Source organism: Phocoena sinus, chromosome X, assembly GCF_008692025.1.
Source record: "Phocoena sinus isolate mPhoSin1 chromosome X, mPhoSin1.pri, whole genome shotgun sequence".
Lineage (NCBI taxonomy): Eukaryota > Metazoa > Chordata > Mammalia > Artiodactyla > Phocoenidae > Phocoena > Phocoena sinus.
In genome coordinates, this window is record NC_045784.1 from 101,466,066 (window position 1) to 101,486,265 (window position 20,200).

Sequence of the window (20,200 nt, forward strand, 5' to 3'; positions counted from 1 at the left end):
AAATACCTAGGAATAAACCTACCTAGGGAGACAAAAGATCCATTTGCAGAAAACTATAAGACACTGATGAAAGAAATTAAAGATGATACCAACAGATGGAGAGATATACCATGTTCTTGGATTGGAAGAATCAATATTGTGAAAATGACTATACCACCCAAAGCAATCTACAGATTCAATGCAATCCCTATCAAATTTTTTACAGAACTCTGTTCCGTAATGACATTTTTTACGGAACTATAACAAATCATCTTAAAATTTGTGTGGAGACACAAAAGACCCTGAATAGCCAAAGCAGTCTTGAGGGAAAAAAACGGAGCTGGAGGAATCAGACTCCCTTACTTCAGACTATACTACAAAGCTACGTTAACCAAGACAATATGGTACTGGCACAAAAACAGAAACATAGATCAATGGAGCAAGATAGAAAGCCCAGAGATAAACCCACACACCTATGGTCAACTAATCTATGACAAAGGAGGCAAAGATATACAATGAAGAAAAGACAGTCTCTTCAATAAGTGGTGCTGGGAAAACTGGACAGCTACATTTAAAAGTATGAAATTAGAACATTCCCTAACACCATACACAAAAATAAACTCAAAATGGATTCGAGACCTAAATGTAAGACTGGACACTATAGAACTCTCAGAGGAAAACATAGGAAGAACACACTTTGACATAAATCACAGCAAGATCTTTTTTGATCCACCTCCTAGAGTAATGGAAATAAAAACAAAAATAAACAAACGGGACCTAATGAAACTTCAAAGCTTTTGCACAGCAAAGAAAACCATAAACAAGACGAAAAGACAACCCTCAGAATGGGAGCGAATATTTGCAAACGAATCAACGGACAAAGGATTAATCTCCAAAACATATGAACAGCTCATGCAGCTCAATATTAAAGAAACAAACAACCCAATCCAAAAATGTACAGAAGACCGAAATAGACATTTCTCCAAAGAAGACATACAGATGGCCAAGAAGCACATGAAAAGCTGCTCAACATCACTAATTATTAGAGAAATGCAAATCAAAACTACAATGAGGTATCACCTCACACCAGTTAGAATGGGCATCATCAGAAAATCAAACAAACAAATGCTGGAGAGGGTGTGGAGAAAAGGGAACCCTCTTGCACTGTTGTTGGGAATGTAAATTGGTACAGGCACTATGGGGAACAGTATGGAGGTTCCTTAAAAAACTACAAATAGAACTACCATATGATCCATCAATCCCACTACTGGTCATTTACCCAGAGAAAATCATAATTCAAAAAGACACATGCACCCCAATGTTCATTGCAGCACTATTTACAATAGCCATGTCATGGAAGCAACCTAAATGCCCATCAACAGACAAATGGATAAAGAAGATGTGGTACATATATACAATGGAATATTACTCAGCCATAAAAAGGAACGAAATTGAGTCATTTGTTGAGACGTGGATGGATCTAGAGACTGTCATACAGAGTGAAGTAAGTCAGAAAGAGAAAAACAAATGTCGTATATCAACGCATGTATGTGGAACCTAGAAAACTGGTACAGAGGAACCAGTTTGCAGGGCAAAATTTGAGACACAGATGTAGAGAACAAACGTACGGACACCAAGGGGGGAAAACCGCGGTGGGGTAGGGATGGTGGTGTGCTGAATTGGGCAATTGGGATTGACATGTATACACTGATGTGTATAAAATTGACGACTAATAAGAACCTGCAGTATAAAAAAACAAACCAAAAAAACAACTAATACTAAACTTTCTTTGGGTTATTTGTATGGAAATATGTTAATATAAATGTTTCCGACATTACATGAAATTTCTAAAAATCTTATATGTTCTGGTATAATGTTATAAGTCATAATTCTAGTTATTACTTTAAAATGTATATCTCAGAAATAACTAAATTTCCTTGTCAATTGCATTATTATGAACTTTCATCAAATCTTTAACCGTGGTCATTTTTAAGGCTTTTGTCATTTACAGACAGTTCTGGGTGTACTCTGATGCTTTTGCAAAAATGTTCCTATAAAAGGGTTTCATCTTCAAGGAATTCATGGAAAAGACTGACAAGTACAGGTTTCTGGTAACTGACTATACGGCTGAACTGAATGAATAAGCACTTTCAGAATTCTAATGGAAAACTGATGAATTCATAAAAGTGCTAACAAAGGATCAAGATAAAAAAATTAATTACATGGGACTGAGTGAACTGATGAGGACGATTATAATTTATGTGACTTTCTGTTTGAATGAAAAAAATCCCACAAGGACTCAGAGGCAGAAAATATACACATCGATTTTCACTGCAAAGTAAAGGAGCTGTTACAGTGGAGGATTCCTGGACTGAATGTCAATATTATGACATAGTATGAGTGTGTTTCGTGTTTGGTAATTGCAATCATTGTTGCTTTTGTTGTGGTCATCCATTTACAATGCTTGGTGTCAGTTTATCTCTTGTAAAAATAAAATACACTGTGTGTGTGTGTGAAAAAATAAAAAGTAAAAATGGGGAACTGAGAAAAGAAATAAATTACAAAAAATAAAACAAAAAAAACCACAAAAGTTACCACTGTCATAGTAGAACCATCCTTCTTTATTTAATTTGAAGCAGCCTAGGCTTAGAATCTTTTGTTTCTGGAAGGTAGTTTATACCATGACTGCTTCATCATGCCCCAGAAGACCTTTCAGTTGAAGTCATGTATAGTTCAAGTGGCCTGAATTCTCTGCTTTTTTAACTTGCTTTACAAGCCTACCCTGAAAATAAATTATTTAGTCAACTTATTCTCACAACATGTCCCAGTTGCCTAGAAAGGATCAAATAGAACATTGGATGTACACACATACACATACACACACACACACACACACACACACACACACACACACAAAATGTAACTAAACAAAAAACACTTCCGTCTAATCATCTCTACTAAATTTTTTAAAATCAAATTTCGGGTTTATTCCACCTTGGGGATTCTATGTCAAGTTTATGTAACTGTACCTTTTGAATAGTGCCTATCTATACATTAAAAAACTATCTAATATTAAGTTGTTAATTTATACACACAGAGAGACTTGCAGTATGTTGAAAGTATTTTTCCCTATTAAATTTATTTTCCAAAGAAAAATGATGTTGGTCATTTATTACTAATCTGAGTTGTAAAACTATGGCTATCTATATATACTGGCCAAAATCTTTAAACTCTTAGAAACTTGTCCTATTGAAATATATCAAAATAACTCATTTTTCCAACCAATGGGCAGACTGTGTTTTATGGGGAAGAGCAGTTAATACACACATGAAAATCTCACCTGTAACCCAATCTGTTAGAGTTTAGAGGATAGCAAATTCTTAACCCAGAATGAATCGTTCATGTTAGTTACTCTTGATTTTCCTTGAGGTGAACAACTTCTTAAAAAATTCTGAAAGCTGCAAAAAATTATTTTAAAACTCTAGTTCTGTTCCTGAAATGAACTTCCAGCTCTTTGCATTTTCTCAGAGGTATGAAGGAAGTGTTCTGCTTTTCCGCCTTATGGCTGGCAGTGGGCACCACAAAACTGGGCTAAGTACTTTAGGAGGATTGTAAAGATGTGTGATGCAATATATTTTTTAAAATAAAATTATTTATTTATTTTTGGCTGCGTTGGGTCTTGGTTGCTGCACGCAGCCTTTTTCTAGTTGCGACGAGCAGGGGCTACTCTTCGTTGCAGTGCGCGGGCTTCTCATTGCGGTGGCTTCTCTTGTTGCGGAGCACGGGCTCTAGGCACGCGGGCTTCAGTAGTTGTGGCTCGCAGGCTCTAGAGTGCAGACTCAGTAGTTGTAGCACACAGGCTTATTTGCTCCGCGGCATGTGGGGTCTTCCCATACCAGGGCTCGAACCCGTGTCTCCTGCATTGGCAGGCGGATTCTTAACCACTGCGCCACCAGGGAAGCCTGTGTGATGCAATATTGACCCAAGAGTAACTTATAGCCTTAAGGAACAAAACATACCTATGCATATGAAGTGACTATAATTACAAAGCAAATACAAGCAAGGGCATGATAATGCAGCAGCAACTGTTTACAAGATCACCGAGGGGCTCCATATAAACTTAGTGAATCAATAATTAAAGGGATAATCACAGGTGAGAGCAGGCAGTTTGGGAGGGAATGAGTCTTGAACTAAGTTTTGAGGGACGTGAGAGGATAATAGTTGGTGAAGAGTAGGTTGGAGGGAGAGTAGGTTGAAGGTTGAAGGAAGGGTGTACGTGGTGTCTCAGAGGTGGAAGGAAGCAAAAGGTATCTGGAATAAGCTGAGAAGACTGGCTTCGTGCATTCGTTCAATGACCGCTTGCACTCCAGGCACAGTGGCACACGAGGCAGCTAAGTTCCTTGCCCACATTCTAGTGAAGGTGGCAGTCAATAAAAAACAAATCAACAAGTTAGGTAAGTATAGATTGTAATGTTATGAGGGGAATAAACAGGGTGCTTTATCAGAGAACTACGTGGGGAGTAAAGGAAATATTTTAAATCAGGGAGCCAGGGAAAGCCACTATGAGAGGTGATATTTGAAATGAGATCTGAAAAATAAGAATGAACCAACTACATAAAGAACTAGGGAGAAGAACATTCTTGGCAGGGAGTACAGAAGATGCAAACGTGGTACTGGTAATGGGAAAGTCTTGGTAAACAGCAAAGAAGTGAGCGTAGCCAGAGTGTGGTGAGTGAGAATGGGTGAGATGAGGTTGGAGAGAGGGCCAAATCATGTGTGGCCACTTGCCCCTTAGTAAAAAGTTAGATTTTATTCTAAATGCAGTGGGGAGTCATTGAAGGTTTTTATGCAGAGAAGCTGTATAATCTGATTTTCATTTTTAAAATATCTCTCTGCTGTGTGGATAATAGATGGGAAGAATGAGTGGGAAGACCAGTTAAGAGGCTATTACAAAGTCCAAGTAAGAAATGATAGCTTATGGGGAATTCCCTGGCAGTCCAGTGGTTAGGACTCAGTGCTTTCATTGCCGTGGGCCCGGGTTCAATCCCTGGTCGGGGAACTAAGATCCCACGAGCAGTGCAGCCAAAAACAAAAAATTAAAAAAAAATTTTTTTAAATGATGGCTTGGACTAGAATGGTGGCAATAAGGATGGAGAGGAGTGAATGGGTTCAAGATATATTTTGGAGTTTGGACTCAGCAGTATGTGCTGAGCAATTGAATGTAGGGAATAAAAGAAAGAAATCAAGGATGGCACCTAGGTTTTTCACTTTTGACTTGATTAAAAAGGTAGATAATGTTGCCATTTGCTAAGGTGGGAAAGACTGGTGAGGGCCGGAGTTTTGGTGAGAAAGGAATTAAAAGTTCTCTTTTGGACATGTTAAATTTGAAATGCCCATGAGACATCCAAGTAGAGAAGTTAAGTAGACAGTTGACTGGAGCATAGGCTGTTCATGTAATTGTCCAAACCAGTTGTGGTAGACAGAATAATGACGCCTCCCCCCCCATCAAGGGTGTCCACACCCTAATCCCTGAGAACCTGTGAATATTTACCTTACATGGCAAAAGAGACTTTATCAGATGTGATTAAGGTTAAGGATATTGAGATGGAGAAATTATCATGGCTTATCTGGGTGGACCCAGATAAAGTGGAAGAGGAAGGTGGAAGAGAGACTTGAGGTTGCAAAAAGAGGCAGAAGAAATGGGGCATGAGAAGGACTTGGCTGGCTTTTGAGACAAAGGTGGCCAGGAGCCAAGAAATGGGGGTGGCCTCTAGAAGCTGAGAATTACTCTCAGCTGACTGTCAGCAAGGAAATGGGGACTTCAGTCCTACAACCACAAGGAATTGAATTCAGCCAATGACCTGAATGAGCCAGGAAACAGACTTTCCCCTAGAGCCTTCAGAAAGGGTTGCAGTCCTGCCAGACACCTTGATTTTAGCCCAGTAAGACCTGTGTCAGACTTCTGACCTCCAAAACTGTAAGATAATAAATTTGTGTTGCTTAATCCACTGAGTTTGTAATAATTCGTTACAGCAGCAATAGAAAACTAGTATACCAGAACACTATTGATAATCGTGTCAGAGTAATAGGCATAAACCTGGACTGTCCTGGTCGAACAGGACAAGTCTGTAGTTCAGGAGGGAGTGGTGGCTGGGGTAGAAAGTTGGGTGTGGTCAGCAGGTAGATAGCCTTTAAGCCAAGAGACTGAAGGAGACAACCGAAGGAGACAACCAAAGAAGTGGATGGAAAGAAACTCCTGGGGGAGGGGGAAGCAACAAGAAATGACACTGAGGAGATGGTGGCTAAGGAAAGGCCTCAAGATGTGGAGGAGCTGGAAGTCTTGTACCCTGCTGTTGGGAGTGTAAAATGGTAGGATCATTTTGGAAAACAGTCTGGCCATTCCTCAACTGTTTTAACACGGAGTTACCAAATGACCCAGCAATTCCACTCCTAGGTATCTACCCCAGAGAAATGAAAACATATGTCCACACAAAAACGTGTACAGGAATGTTTATAGCAGTGTCATTCATAATAGGCAAAATGTGGAAATGACCCAAAGGTCTATCAAGTGATGAATGGCTAAACAAAATGTGATATGGCCATACAATGGAGCTACTTAGCAATAGAAAGGAACTGACTATTGACACACAAAAAAAGCATAGATGAATCTCAGAGTATATACATTGATATATCAAGTGAGAGAAGCCAGATGCCCCCATCCCCCCAAAAGGGTACCATACTATATGATTCCATTTATATGAAATTCTAGGAAATGCAAACGAATCTATAGTGACAGAAAGCAGATTAGTGGTTGCTTGGGGAGGGATTACAATGGGATGAGAGATAATTTAGTGTGGTGATGGATACTGTTCACTATCTTAACTGTGGTGATGGTTTCATAGGTGTATATGTATGTTAAAAAGTATCAAATTTGGGCTTTCCTGGTGGCGCAGTGGTTGAGAGTCCGCCTGCCGATGCAGGGGACAGGGGTTCGTGCCCCAGTCCGGGAAGATCCCACGTGCCGTGGAGCGGCTGGGCCCGTGAGCCATGGCCGCTGAGCCTGCGTGTCCGGAGCCTGTGCTCCGCAACGGGAGAGGCCACAGCAGTGAGAGGCCCGCGTACCGCAAAAAAAAGAAAAGTATCAAATTTTATACTTTATGTAAGTTTCATTGTATATAATTATACCTCAATAAGACTGATATTTTGTTTTGTTTGAAGCAGTTAACCAGGGATGGAATCCATCAAACGCTTTCTAAGTCTGCCCAAAGGGGCCAGAAACAAAGTCCTTGATTGGTGGGTGGGGGGGTTTCAAATGCTAAGCTGAGGAGTTTAGGATTGATCCACTAAGCAAAAGGTAGTCACTGGTTTCTTGAGGAAACCAGTGATGTGATGAAAACCGGATGTGAGCAAGATTGTTCCAGAAGCTGAAATAGAAATGAGAGACTAGAGACAGGAAGATTGGCCAGCAAATGAGGGGCACCGTTTTCTCCTCAGTGATTACACTGGTTTGGTGTGGGGTTTTTTGTTGTTGTTGTTGTTTTGGTTTTTGCTTCTTTGTTTGTTTGTTTTTGGCTGCACCATGCGTCTTGCTAGATCTTAGTTCCCCAACCAGAGATTGAACCCAGGCCCTCGGCAGTGAGAGCACTGGAGTCCTAACCACTAGACCGCCAGGGAATTTCCCTCAATGATTACACTGCAAACACAAGTGTGATGTTACAGGCTTCCACACTGCAAATGCAAGCCCGGTCTAAAAAGTGAGTGATTTTTCTGGGGTATCTCTTAGAGTCTCAAATCCTCCTTAAATGGTCTCTGATATGGTTACCAGATTATAAGTAGGGTCCTTACCTGGATAGAGAACTGGCTTACCACCCTACTTAAGCAGGGATGGAGTGATTTGTTCATTAAAACTCAGAGTTAGTCAACCTAAGTTAGTATTTTTCTTTTTTTTAAGATATATATTTATAGGGCTTTTTAAAAAATTAATTAATTTTATTTTTGACTGCGTTGGGTCTTCGTTGCTGTGCGTGGGCTTTCTCTAGTTGTGGCAAGCGGGGGCTACTCTTCATTGTGGTGCGTGAGCTTCTCATTGCAGTAGCTTCTCTTGTTGCAGAGCACGGGCTCTAGGCGCGTGGGCTTCAGTAGTTGTGGCACATGGGCTTAGTTGCTCTGTGGCATGTGGGATCTTCCTGGACCAGGGCTCGAACCCGTGTCCCCTGCATTGGCAGGCGGATTCTTAACCACTGCGCCACCAGGGAAGCCCAGTATTTTTCTTAGTATTAATAAAATCTAACATGTATTGAATGCTTACTATGTATTAGACTGTTTATGCATATATTATCTCATTTAATTGTCCCTATAGTCCTTCAAGGTACAGGTACCATTATCGTTCCCATTTTATACCTGAAGTCATGGAAGTCTGGAGGGGTTAAGCAACTTACCCAAGGCCTGACAGCAAGTGGCAGAGCCAGTATCTGAACTCTAGCAGTTTGGCTGCAGAGCCCACCCTCTTGACCACTGGGCCAAATTACCTCTCTCTTACTTTGTCCCAGATTCCCAAACTCAGAAGCTCAATCCATTCAATCTTATAGATACAAAGGAATAGAGCCACAGAATCTTAGAATTAGACAGGTGCAGAACTCTCTTCCCAGCCAACATAGCAATCTCGTCTACAGTGTCCCTAACAAGTGGCCATTTTACCCCAACTCTTAACATTTCCAGTGACAAGAAGTTCCCCACATAGTAAAGCAACCCATTCCACTTTTAAGTCGCTCTTTTGTTTGTTTGTTTGTTTGTTTGTTTGGTTTTGTTTTTTTGCCACACCATGCGGCTTGCGGGATCTTGGTTCCCCAACCAGGGATTGAGCCCTGGGCCCCAGCAGAGAAAGCACAGAGTCCTAACCACTGGACCACCAGGGAATTCCCAAGCAGCTCATATTTTAGAAAGTTATTTCTTGTTCAGCTGAAGTCTACCTTTGTGACACTTCTACCAGCTGGTGTTGATTCCATATAGAATGTCTTTTTCTCTTCCACCTGACAGCCCTTCAATTATCAAAACAGTCATGATGGCCCTCCTTCACCCAAAGCTCTTTCCCAGTTAAGTCTCTCTCATTCATTCAGCCATTTCTCATATGACATGATTTACAGGTACTTCACTTTCCTGACTGCATTCTTTGAATATGTTCCAGTTTGTTAATGTCCTCTTAAACATGGCATCCAGAAGTAAGCACAAAGCTCTATGGGCAGAGAATGGACTTGAGGACACGGGGAGGGGGATGGGTAAGCTGGGACGAAGTGAGAGAGTAGCATTGACATATATACACTACCAAACGTAAAATAGATAGCTAGTGGGAAGCAGCCACACAGCACAGGGAGATCAGCTTGGTGCTTTGTGACCACCTAGAGGGGTGGGATAGGGAGGGTGGGAGGGAGACACAAGAGGGAGGAGATATGGGGATATATGTATATGTATAGCTGATTTACTTTGTTATAAAGCAGAAACTAACACACCATTGTAAAGCAATTATACTCCAATAAAGATGTTTAAAAATATATATATACAATAAAATAAAATGGATAACCAACAAGGACCTACTGTATAGCACAAGGAAGTCTGCTCAATATTCTGTAACAACCTAACTGGGAAAAAATTTGAAAAAGAATAGATACATGTATATGTATAACTGAATCACTTTGTTGTACACCTGAAACTAACACAACATTGTTAATCAACTGTACTCCAATATAAAATAAAAAGTTAAAAAATTAAAACTTGGGGGCTTCCCTGGTGGCGCAGTGGTTGGGAGTCCGCCTGCCGATGCAGGGGACGCGGGTTCGTGCCCCGGTCTGGGAGGATCCCACATGCCGCGGAGCGGCTGGGCCCGTGAGTCATGGCCGCTGAGCCTGCGCGTCCGGAGCCTATGCTCCGCAACAGGAGAGGCCACAGCGGTGTGAGGCTCGCGTACCACAAAAAAAAAAAAAAAAATTAAAACTTGGGGAAAAAAAAAAAAAGCTCTATGGGTGGACCAGCAGAGGCCCAAATGGGACTAAAAGTCCCCTGATCTGTTGATGACCATCATCTTGACCCAACTCAAGACTCATTAGCATTTTCTGGCGTTGCCAACTCACAGTCAAGTAAGACCCTCAGTTCTTTTTCACAGATGCTCTAGCTCCTTATCCTTAAATGTCCTGCACTAAATAGAGCATTAGAAACCTTTATTGTGGTCCTTTCCATTTTATAAGCCTGTGTTTATGCTGGACTTTAGCCCTTCTGACTCAGTTCCTAGAGGTTTGTGATACTCTTTGGTCTTTGTCCTTGGAAGCCTAGCCCTCACTGTGTCATCTATACCCGTACTTTCAAAATTTGAGCTCATCAGAGGATAACCTGGAAGGGCATTTAATTGATTAGATATATCTCCCTTTTTAATTTCTCATTGGAATTTTTCCAAATTGTACAGGTCTGAATTTTACCTTGGGAATCTCTCACCCTCCTGAGCTATCTTTCTGTTTGGAACTTGGCCAAGAGATCATATTTATCTTTTCTCTGATCCTTCTGAAGTCTAACACACACACTCCACAGGTTGCTTAACCTATGTGACTATGCCGAGCATTCTTTGGTTTGACAGATCCAGACCAGTCAGTCTTGGTCAGTTTCCCTTAGATTCTTGTCACTTTTACTTTGCTAACCAGATCTTCCTTGTTTATTATCAGGATTAAGCCTAGTGTAGCAAGTTACGTCACTGCTTCTTCAGTGTTCTGAGAACTGTAATTATCAGTAAGAGAGTAAAGAATTTATCCAGTGTGTTGCTATCAGAATAATGAAACCTACAGCAGATATTCAGATGGTTTGTCCCTGATCAACATTTCTAGTCTAGGTGATGGCTTTATGAAGTACTATTCATAGCTTTTATCTATCTAGGCAATCTCTAGATATGCTTCCACAATGACAATCACTTTCATCTCTCCCTTTCATTTTCATGGAATGCTTTTCACTCTCCCACCAATGAATTGTTCTCCTTCTATATGGTATCTCTCTGAACCAGGTTTACCCTTCCTTTTCCTGATGCCAGTCAGAAGTCCCATTCCATCAAGTTTGAACAATACCTATCAAATTGTGTTTTCTTGCTTGCATTGACATTTTACATTCACTTTATTACCCATACTCTGGGTGTGTTAGTACATAGATAACTGAGGCCTTAAGTATCATTTCTGACCCTCTTCCTTGTTTTTTCTGAGAGTTACTAGGCACTGCCTTAGCTTTAGTTTCTCTTTCTTAATTATACATGTATTCTACACAACTTCCAGAACACAATAGTTACTAACACAGAACTCCCACTATGTCTCACTGGAGGAATTTGTTTTTGATGAACTGACTAGCCATATATCATCAACAACATCATTATCATTGACATTAGTCTCTATCTTCCTGGACTCTTGCTACTGGTTTCTTTTTTTTTCCTTTTTTTTTCTTTTGACGTTTTCATTTTTTTAACTTTCAGAAATAAAAATGTTGCCCCCCAAAAACCAGTATAAAGAATTTCCATGTATCCTTCACTCAGCTGCTCCAAATGTTAACATCTTACATAACCACTATAACTAAAAGTACTATTGGTAGACTATTATTAACTAATCTACAGATATGTATCCAAATTTCAATAGTACCATCAATGTCCTTTTTCTGGTTCAGGATCCAATCCAGGATCACACATTGCATTAACCTGTCATTCTCCTTAGGCTCCTTTAATCTGTGACAGTTCCTCAGTCTTTGTCTTTCATGACCTTGACACTTATGACCTTGACACTTTTGAGAACACCTGACTCCTTGAGGTACACCTGGTCATTGGCAACCAGGAGAGCTCCAGCTCACAGTAGATTTAGCAAAATACCGAGTCATGACATGGACTCGCTTTTAAATGTATTTCATCTTCAGTAAAACTATACTTAAGCACCCAAAGACTGAAAAGGGACAAGTTCTATGTAGTTATTTGATCATCTTTTTGTGGAAAGAGAGAAATCTAACAGAACGATAAATGTGGAGGTGCTTGAAACAGTAAAAGAGCTTTGGACTAGAATATGGTAGGGACATCATGCTCAAAGGGAGTAGCAGATGTGGCCAATGAAAGGTAGAAAAAGGTACATAGGTGATGGTAAGGTGGGTCAGAGTAATTAATATTTTAATAAAAATGCATTCATCAGAATGTCAAGAGTTCAGACCAGAAAGGTCTTGAATTGTATTTTGAAATGCATTCTAAAACCCACCTCCCTCTAAACAAAATGCTCCAGAGACTTTTTGTTTTAGCTGTTCATTCTCTCACCAGTAGAGGTAGAGGATTGGCTACCGCTTTCAGAGAACACACTCTGTCACTGAAATTGCACACCAAGGTCATTTCTGTATCCAGCTGCATTTCTATTATAATCAGCTAACAAGAGCCTAGCGGCCTCTCGAGAATACAGGTCAAAGATAGCCCCCAGGATCAACAAAGCTGGAGTGAAAATTTCACTTCTTTGAAAACTTGCTATGTGTGCTCAACACTTCGGATTGCTGGGGTTCTCGGGAAGACTAAGGAATTGCAAAGTATACTTAGAGGAAGGACCTGACATTCCTGGAGGAATCCTAGAATTGGGTCCTTTAACGGGCAGATCTGGAGAAGGTGGGAGAGGGCAAGAAAGTAAAGTGAGGGGTATGCCACCTATGTTTTCAGTGTGCTGGCTACCTAGGGCTCAGCTGCAGTTGGAGTTTTCAACAGTTATCCTTACTTTTATAAACATGGTTGTGATTACTTACATAGGATTTGTGATGACACTCTCAGCTCCTGTTCTGAATCTGAGGTAGTGTACTCAAGCTAACAAGTAGGTTTTTAAGGACGTGTGTGGCAAATGCTCCCCCAGTGCAGAGATTAAGGGACTCAGTAAGCACTTGTTCCTTGACACAATGGGTGTCAATCTAGTTCTATTGATTCCTCTAAACTTTTCTGGAGTTCAGGAATCTACTCAATTCAAGAGCACGTTACCTGGGGTCCAGGCACCCAGATACCAGTCTAATTCACACAACCTCTTAACCTTAACGGTACAACCTCTATCTTTGGCTTCTGGCTAAAATAATTTCCCCACCCACTCCCGAGTTCTTTGGACTCTCCTCTGCCGATTCCCGGCAAGATCTCTGTTAAACTGCATTTGCAAATCGGGGTCTGGGGCACGCTGACGGTGTCCCAGCTCTGCTGTTCCCCAGTTTCCTCTAGCGTCACCCGTCAAGCTCCAGGGCAGTGCTAGGTCTAGGGTGAGGACAGTGAGGCACTTGCCTTGGTACCAAATGTAAGCGGGCGCTAAACAACTCAGTAATCAAGACGAATGATTATTTTAATGCACTATTTTAAAATATCAAAAGGAATACAAAAATCCATGATGAACAACGTTTCGAAATTTATAATAAAGACAGGCTCCCATCTTGCACTTGTAGGGTCCTGCCTCACTTGCCTCACCCTCATTCCAGCCCTGGGGCTCCAAGTAAACTCTATTTACAAAAACAGGCGACCGGCCAGAGCGCCATACTTTGTCTACACGAGTCTTTCTTTCTTTAAAATATTGCATTAAATATTATTTATCTTGACTACCAAGTTTGGGAGGGGGGTGTTTGTTCTTTGGAGTCCCCTTAAATATCGCGCCTCACCCTTGTCCAGGCACGTCGTGACCTCCCCTCCCTCCGCGCCCCCAGGCCTCCCCCAGGGTCCCGCGTCCGGGCCGGGTACTCTCTGGGGCCGCCCCTTCCTCGGGCCAGGTCAGGCGCTGCGGGCGAGCCGGGTAGACGCGGAGGGCTGCCGGTGCCCGACTCCATGGCTCCTCCCTCCGCGCGCTGAGCCACTCAGCGGCCCCGGCGCCCGCCCCCGACGCCGGCCGCCCGGGCGCCGGCCTCCCCTATATAAATCGGCCATTTGCTTCGCTCCGCCCCAGAGCCTCGGAGTCCAAGCCGGTTTCTTACTGTTCCCGCAGTCGCCCGCCTCCGCTTTCCTTCCAACATGACAGATGCCGCCGTGTCCTTCGCCAAGGACTTCCTGGCAGGTGGAGTGGCCGCGGCCATCTCCAAGACCGCCGTAGCGCCCATCGAGCGGGTCAAGCTTCTGCTGCAGGTACGTCCCGGAATCCGAGAGCCCGACCAGGAAGTGGGGGGAGGGGGTCGCGCGGGAAGCGGTGCCCCAGGGCCTGGGGAGAACGAACCCTCTGGACCAGTCCAGGGAAGTGGCAGCGTGGGAGCAGGGGTGGCCGCAGGGTCGGACCAAAAGGCAGACTTGAGGGAGATGCTTTAGTGATCTGAAGTTCAGGATCTAGGAAAGGGTCAGGGGCGGAGGGTCGGGGGAGGAAGCCCAGGGCCTGGGCATCCCGGAGGCAGCGAATTCGGATGGGACAGCCCGGGGGTGACTGGCTCCCGGGCCTTGAGGTCAAGGGCTAAGCCTGAAAGCCGGCGCTGAAAAGAGGGACACCTGCCCTTACCGAAGACCTCAAGGTCGCGGCAAGGAGATAGCAGCCCCGTGGAGGCCGTGCGGCCGGTGGAGCTGCCTCACAGCCGGCCGCCGCGCTCTGACCTAGCCGGGCCGGAAGCCGGCGCAGGGAAGCGCATGTCCCTTCTGCGTCCTCCCCCGCGCAGCCGCCGGCGCGTCCCCGCGGCCTGGCGTCCTGCGCGGCGCGCTCTCCCGCTCCGGCTCTAGAGGGCGCGCCTGCACGGGCGTAGGGGTGGTGGCCCACGGGTCACCTCCAGGAGAGGAGGGGGGCCAGAGCGGGAGGGAAGCCGCTCCGGGGACCCTGAGGCGTAGGCCACGGTCACCAAGGTGACTGCGCCCGACGTGGGCCTCGCCCAGATGCTTCTGAACCTGGGTCTGAGGTAATGACTTTTCTCCGAGGCTTAAAGGTCACGGGTCCGCTTGAGGGTGCCTCCTCCCCATCCAAAGGGATGGAGGCTTAATTCTTCTAAGGGTGCAGATCACCTCTTCCACCTGTGACAGCGTCAGAGGTTTGGGGGGCGTCCAGCCTGTGTGACATAGAAGACTAGATTTGGGGAAAGTGGGAGCCAGCTAACCTTTAAGGGTGTCTATTGAGATGATATATTCCCCTCGCTTTTCCCTTCTCCGTGGTTATAACTCTCCCTGTTGGCCTCCTCCTTATCTGTCAGGTGCAGCATGCCAGCAAGCAAATCACTGCAGATAAGCAATACAAGGGCATCATAGACTGCGTGGTTCGTATCCCCAAGGAGCAGGGAGTCCTGTCCTTCTGGCGTGGTAACCTGGCCAATGTCATCAGATACTTCCCCACCCAGGCTCTCAACTTTGCCTTCAAAGATAAATACAAGCAGATCTTCCTGGGTGGTGTGGACAAGAGGACCCAGTTTTGGCGCTACTTCGCAGGGAATCTGGCATCAGGTGGCGCCGCCGGGGCCACATCGTTGTGTTTTGTGTACCCTCTTGACTTTGCCCGTACTCGTCTAGCAGCCGATGTGGGCAAAGCTGGAGCTGAAAGGGAATTCAGAGGCCTTGGTGACTGCCTGGTTAAGATCTACAAATCTGACGGGATTAAGGGCCTGTACCAAGGCTTTAACGTGTCTGTGCAGGGTATTATCATCTACCGAGCTGCCTACTTCGGTATCTATGACACTGCGAAGGGTAAGTTTGCTGTGTGCTTCAAAACTGTGTTCTCGTGAGATCATTTATAAGATTGTCGTGCCATCCTAATTTTCCAGGAGCCAGAGATTTCTTTGTAATTGCCGATGGAAGCCACGGTCACCCAGTACAGCCCTTTGTGTACAGATGAGATGTTGGGGATGAGGGGATGTGGCAGACAACAAGTCAGGAGGACTCTGCTTTCTGGTCAAAGTGTCTCTTTTCTATCCTCAGGAATGCTTCCAGATCCCAAGAATACGCATATCTTCATCAGCTGGATGATCGCACAGTCCGTCACAGCGGTTGCTGGGTTGACTTCCTATCCCTTTGACACAGTGCGTCGCCGAATGATGATGCAGTCAGGGCGCAAAGGAAGTAAGTTCCGCTTGAGCGAAAGACGAAGGTGTGGGCATGGAGCATGGGCACAAACTAGCCATGCCTGTCTTTGAAAATGGCAGTCTGTTGAGATCGCAGATGGGGTTGGTTGGTCTGTGTCTACTGCACAGTTGCCTTTGAGTGGGCCCTTTGGGTGCTTATGCCCAAGAGGCATCCATGGTATTAGAGGTTAAGACCAGCGGGTAGTCTCCATATCCCTGTTGTTCTCTAGTCACCAGATTAAGATTTCAGTGTTGCCCACACTAATGTGTCAGTGTTGGATTTTTAAAAACTGACATTGGCTCTTAGAGGTGGGGCTCTGGTTTAGTCTAGTTAAACCTAAGGATATTTCATCAGCCTCAGGTCACCAGCTCCTTGTCTTTGTCCTTTGCAGCGGATATCATGTACACAGGCACACTTGACTGCTGGAGGAAGATTGCCCGTGACGAAGGAGCCAAAGCCTTTTTCAAGGGCGCGTGGTCCAATGTCCTCAGAGGCATGGGTGGTGCTTTTGTGCTTGTCTTGTATGATGAAATCAAGAAGTTCACATAAGTTATGTCCTAGTTTTTCTTCTTCTGTGAACAGGCATGTTGTATCATGTAACATATCTTGAGCATTCCTGACAGACTGTTGGCTGTCTATTTATCAATGGCAACTATTTACTGGTTGAAAATGGGAAGCAATAATATACACCTGACCAGTTTTCTCTTAAAGCCATTTCCATGACGATGATGGGACACAATTATGTTTTTTATTTTAGTCACTCCTGATGAAATAACAAATTTGAAGAAATAAAAAATACCTGAAATATAATTTTGTTTGTGGTTTATTTTCATATAAAAGTACATTTTATAATTCAGTAAGTGCTGTGTTTGAGTAAAATGCTACCTGTTTAATAAATGCTACAGTATCTCCTGAGGTGAAGCGTTTTCTTCTACTTAGCAAAGAATAGCTCGGTCGTGTGACCCATCAGCATTCCCAATACATTAGCAAAGTGAAATTCAGACCCAAAGCATCCAAAAAACCATTGGTCCATTGCCTGTGGACAGTCATAGCTGATGAGCTTTCTCTAAAAAGTACTATGTACCCACCTTTCCTATCTTGTGGTTATTAATCAAGAAATATAAGCTGAACTGTTCACTTTAGAATGGTGGTTCTATGAATTTCACCTCATTTCAACAGAAGTATTGTAAAATATAAGGTGGTAACAGCTAGCAACTTTTGTCCAGTTGCCTTCCCTCATCTATCTTCACCTGTCTCAAGTCATTTTAATTTAATCCTGTTCAAAGCAGAGGATTAGAGCTGGCACAGTTACACGGTGCTGAGATGGCAGTGCTGTTAACGATTATGGAGAGAGCTGCCACGACCTCAAAACTCATTTTACAAAGAGAAAATGGAGCATCTGCATCTTGCCTAACATGCAAATAAGCCTAGTCAATGGAGGACATTTGTTTTTTTTTGGATAAACCCTTAACTTGGGATCCATGTGAGAGTGTTTGCAATTTCTGTAGCTCTTGATAAGTCCTCAGAAATCCAGTGGATCTTACCTGTAACACGAGATTTGTATGAAGAATAAAGCACCATGGCTGTCAAGCCACAACATTTCAAAGTAGAAAGTGATAGGATAGGTGGTCCATGTGCACAGGTAAAACATTCCTGAGGAACATCTCGCACGCTGGCATGTTTAAGTGCCACTCACAGATGGGGTCTGCATCACAGGCATTGGTGCCCAGGGGATCGTAGAGTTTGTTATGTGTCCCCCGGCCAAACACCTTAATTGTAGTATAGCTTAGTTGTTGAGAACTCTTCACAATGTATACATATCGAATCGTCAAGTTGTATACCTTAAATATATACAGTGTTTACGTGTAAAAGGTGTGGTGATAAAGTTGTTAAAAAAAAAAAACCCAGAACTCTACTGGCATCAGGCCTGGATTCTGCCACTTGCTCTGCTGTTGGGTAAGTTATTTAATTTCTCTCAGCCCCAGTTTTCCTCATCTATAAAATGAGAATAATAATGCCTGCCTCCGAGGGTTGTTTCAAGGATTAAAGAATTTATGTAAAGCATCTACCATAGAACATACATAATAAACACCATAAATGGTAACTGTGATAATCATTATGAGACAGTTAAGATTTCAGGGACTCCAGAATCGGAAGTACCTGGATTTGAATCCTGGCTCCGCTGCTTATTTAGCTGTATGGCCTTGGGCGAGTCACTTATCCTGGGTCTCAGTTTCCTCGTCTGTAAAGTGGGGATTTAATAGTGCTAGCCATATTTCCTAGGGGTGTTGGGAGTGAGGGTTAAGTAATGTAAAGCATGTAGAGCAATCAATATGGCGCCCGGCATCTAGTAAGCACTCGTGAGTTTTTCATAATCAGACATCCATTTTGTTGAATGAAGATCTGCCCAAGCAGAGAACTACTTAAAAATGAATTCAAATCCACTTTTCTTTCTCTGCAACAGCCTACACATACTATTTTTTGCAGAATTTATATAAAATAAACTTCAGCTTAGGTCTTTTTCAGAGAATTTGTTCCTGAAAGGGGATAAGAGGCTCTCCACTTAGGGCTGCAAACCACAATACAAGAGAACCCAAGCCCCCTTTATGGTTATTACAATAGATGTGGACTCACTGAGCTGGCAGCTATTAAAATAAACCTAGGACCGAGCATTAATGATCAGAAAGAAAGAAGTGGCGCTTCCTACAATTGGGTGGCTGACAGATGAGGTGTTTTTTTCTCTCTCTCTCTTTCTATTCTTGTTGTTCAATGATTTTTGAAATTTAATTTAAAGACAAAGTGGTTTTAATCTCTCCAAGCTGTGCAGGATAGTGCTATAGAATTCATTATGTCCATTATGCTCATGTGAACATTGATGGTACACAATCTTAGCAACCCCCTAATTTATGCCGTTGTTTTGTTACTATTCAAAGCCTAACAGCATCCGTGAAGCCTGATTCCAGGTGAGAGAGCCAGAATACAGGTCAGCTCGCACACAGCCGTGCTCCCCATTCCAGGGGCCACTCCGCCCAGTCACTGAAGGCAGTGTGCTCCGGGTGCTCCAACCGCTGGAGAAAGAAACCAGGGGTGTCTCCCCACAGGGGCAGTTGTCGTGGATGGTAAGTCATTTAAGCCATTATTTTTGTATTAAAAGAGATGCGGATATGTTAGAGAGTCTATTGCACAATTTGAATGTGTTTTAAAGGGGCAAAGAGAGTTCTTGTGTATAGAGGACCATTTCTGGCACTGCCCTCAGACCCCAGGGGGAAACCTTTCAGCCTTCTCTGCCATTATGGACACTTCAGTAGAAAAAATCTTAAAGTATTGCTGTACCGGATGCTAGATTTTCAAGCGTCCGTGTTCCTGTGGTAAATTGCATTTCTCCTGTGAAGTTTGTGAGCATAGTATTTCTAATTTGTTTTTTAGGTTTTCAACACAGTATCTGTACATGGTCATCAAAGTTGAACAGTAAAAAAAAGATATAAAATGAAAAGCAAACATTTCCCTGTCCTCCCTCTCCCATCCCTAATCCCCCTCCTCAAAAGTAACCATTATGAGCAGTTTCTTGTCTATCCATCCAAAAAAAATGTAATGCATCTTGTTGTAAGAGTAGCTGATTTGTTTTTATCTGAATCATATTCTGACTGCTTGGATTCAAAATGGCATGATTCGTTTAGACCGGTGTCAGACTGTGGGCATCAGGACTCACAGACGCTGTCAGAGGCAGGAGGGTAGGGAAAGGGTAGCTTCTGGACTCTGAGCAAGGATTTCTAAGTGTGACCCTTTATTAAAACCTTAAAAGGAAGCCAGTACTTTCCTTTGCGCTTTTAGCTTTGGTCGCTGAGTGACCCGGGGGCAAGTCGCTTTTCACATCACAACCTTAATTTCTCCTCTAAAGTCCTTGCAGTTTAGATGTTCTCTGGGTCCATCATTTTTACATAAAGCAGAATCTGTGAAAGGACTGGAATTAGGTGATTGAATCCTTCCAGAGAACATTTTAAAATATCTAACACAGTCGTTGTTAAGTGCATAGTCTCTGACTCAGAACAGTCATTTGCAGACTGTGTGGGTGGGTAGGCGTTGGCAAATAAAATTACGAATGTAAAGATTTACATTAATTTCAGGACCAAGAAGCTGAGCAACAAAATTACAGCTCAGAGTTTGGGTCAAAGGTGGTCTGATTTACCTCAAAATAATTAACTT

General features: G+C 43.2%; 1 protein-coding gene across 1 annotated transcript; it reads left to right on the top strand.

Annotated features, from left to right (window-relative positions):
- The first annotated feature begins 13,894 nt into the window (after nucleotides 1–13,894).
- On the top strand, nucleotides 13,895–16,807 carry SLC25A5 (solute carrier family 25 member 5). The gene is made up of 4 exons (XM_032621012.1): nucleotides 13,895–14,098; nucleotides 15,136–15,622; nucleotides 15,854–15,994; nucleotides 16,389–16,807. The coding sequence occupies exons 1-4, from the start codon at nucleotides 13,988–13,990 to the stop codon at nucleotides 16,544–16,546; spliced, it is 897 nt and encodes a 298-aa protein (XP_032476903.1). The 5' UTR covers nucleotides 13,895–13,987; the 3' UTR covers nucleotides 16,547–16,807.
- The last annotated feature ends 3,393 nt before the right edge of the window (nucleotides 16,808–20,200 follow it).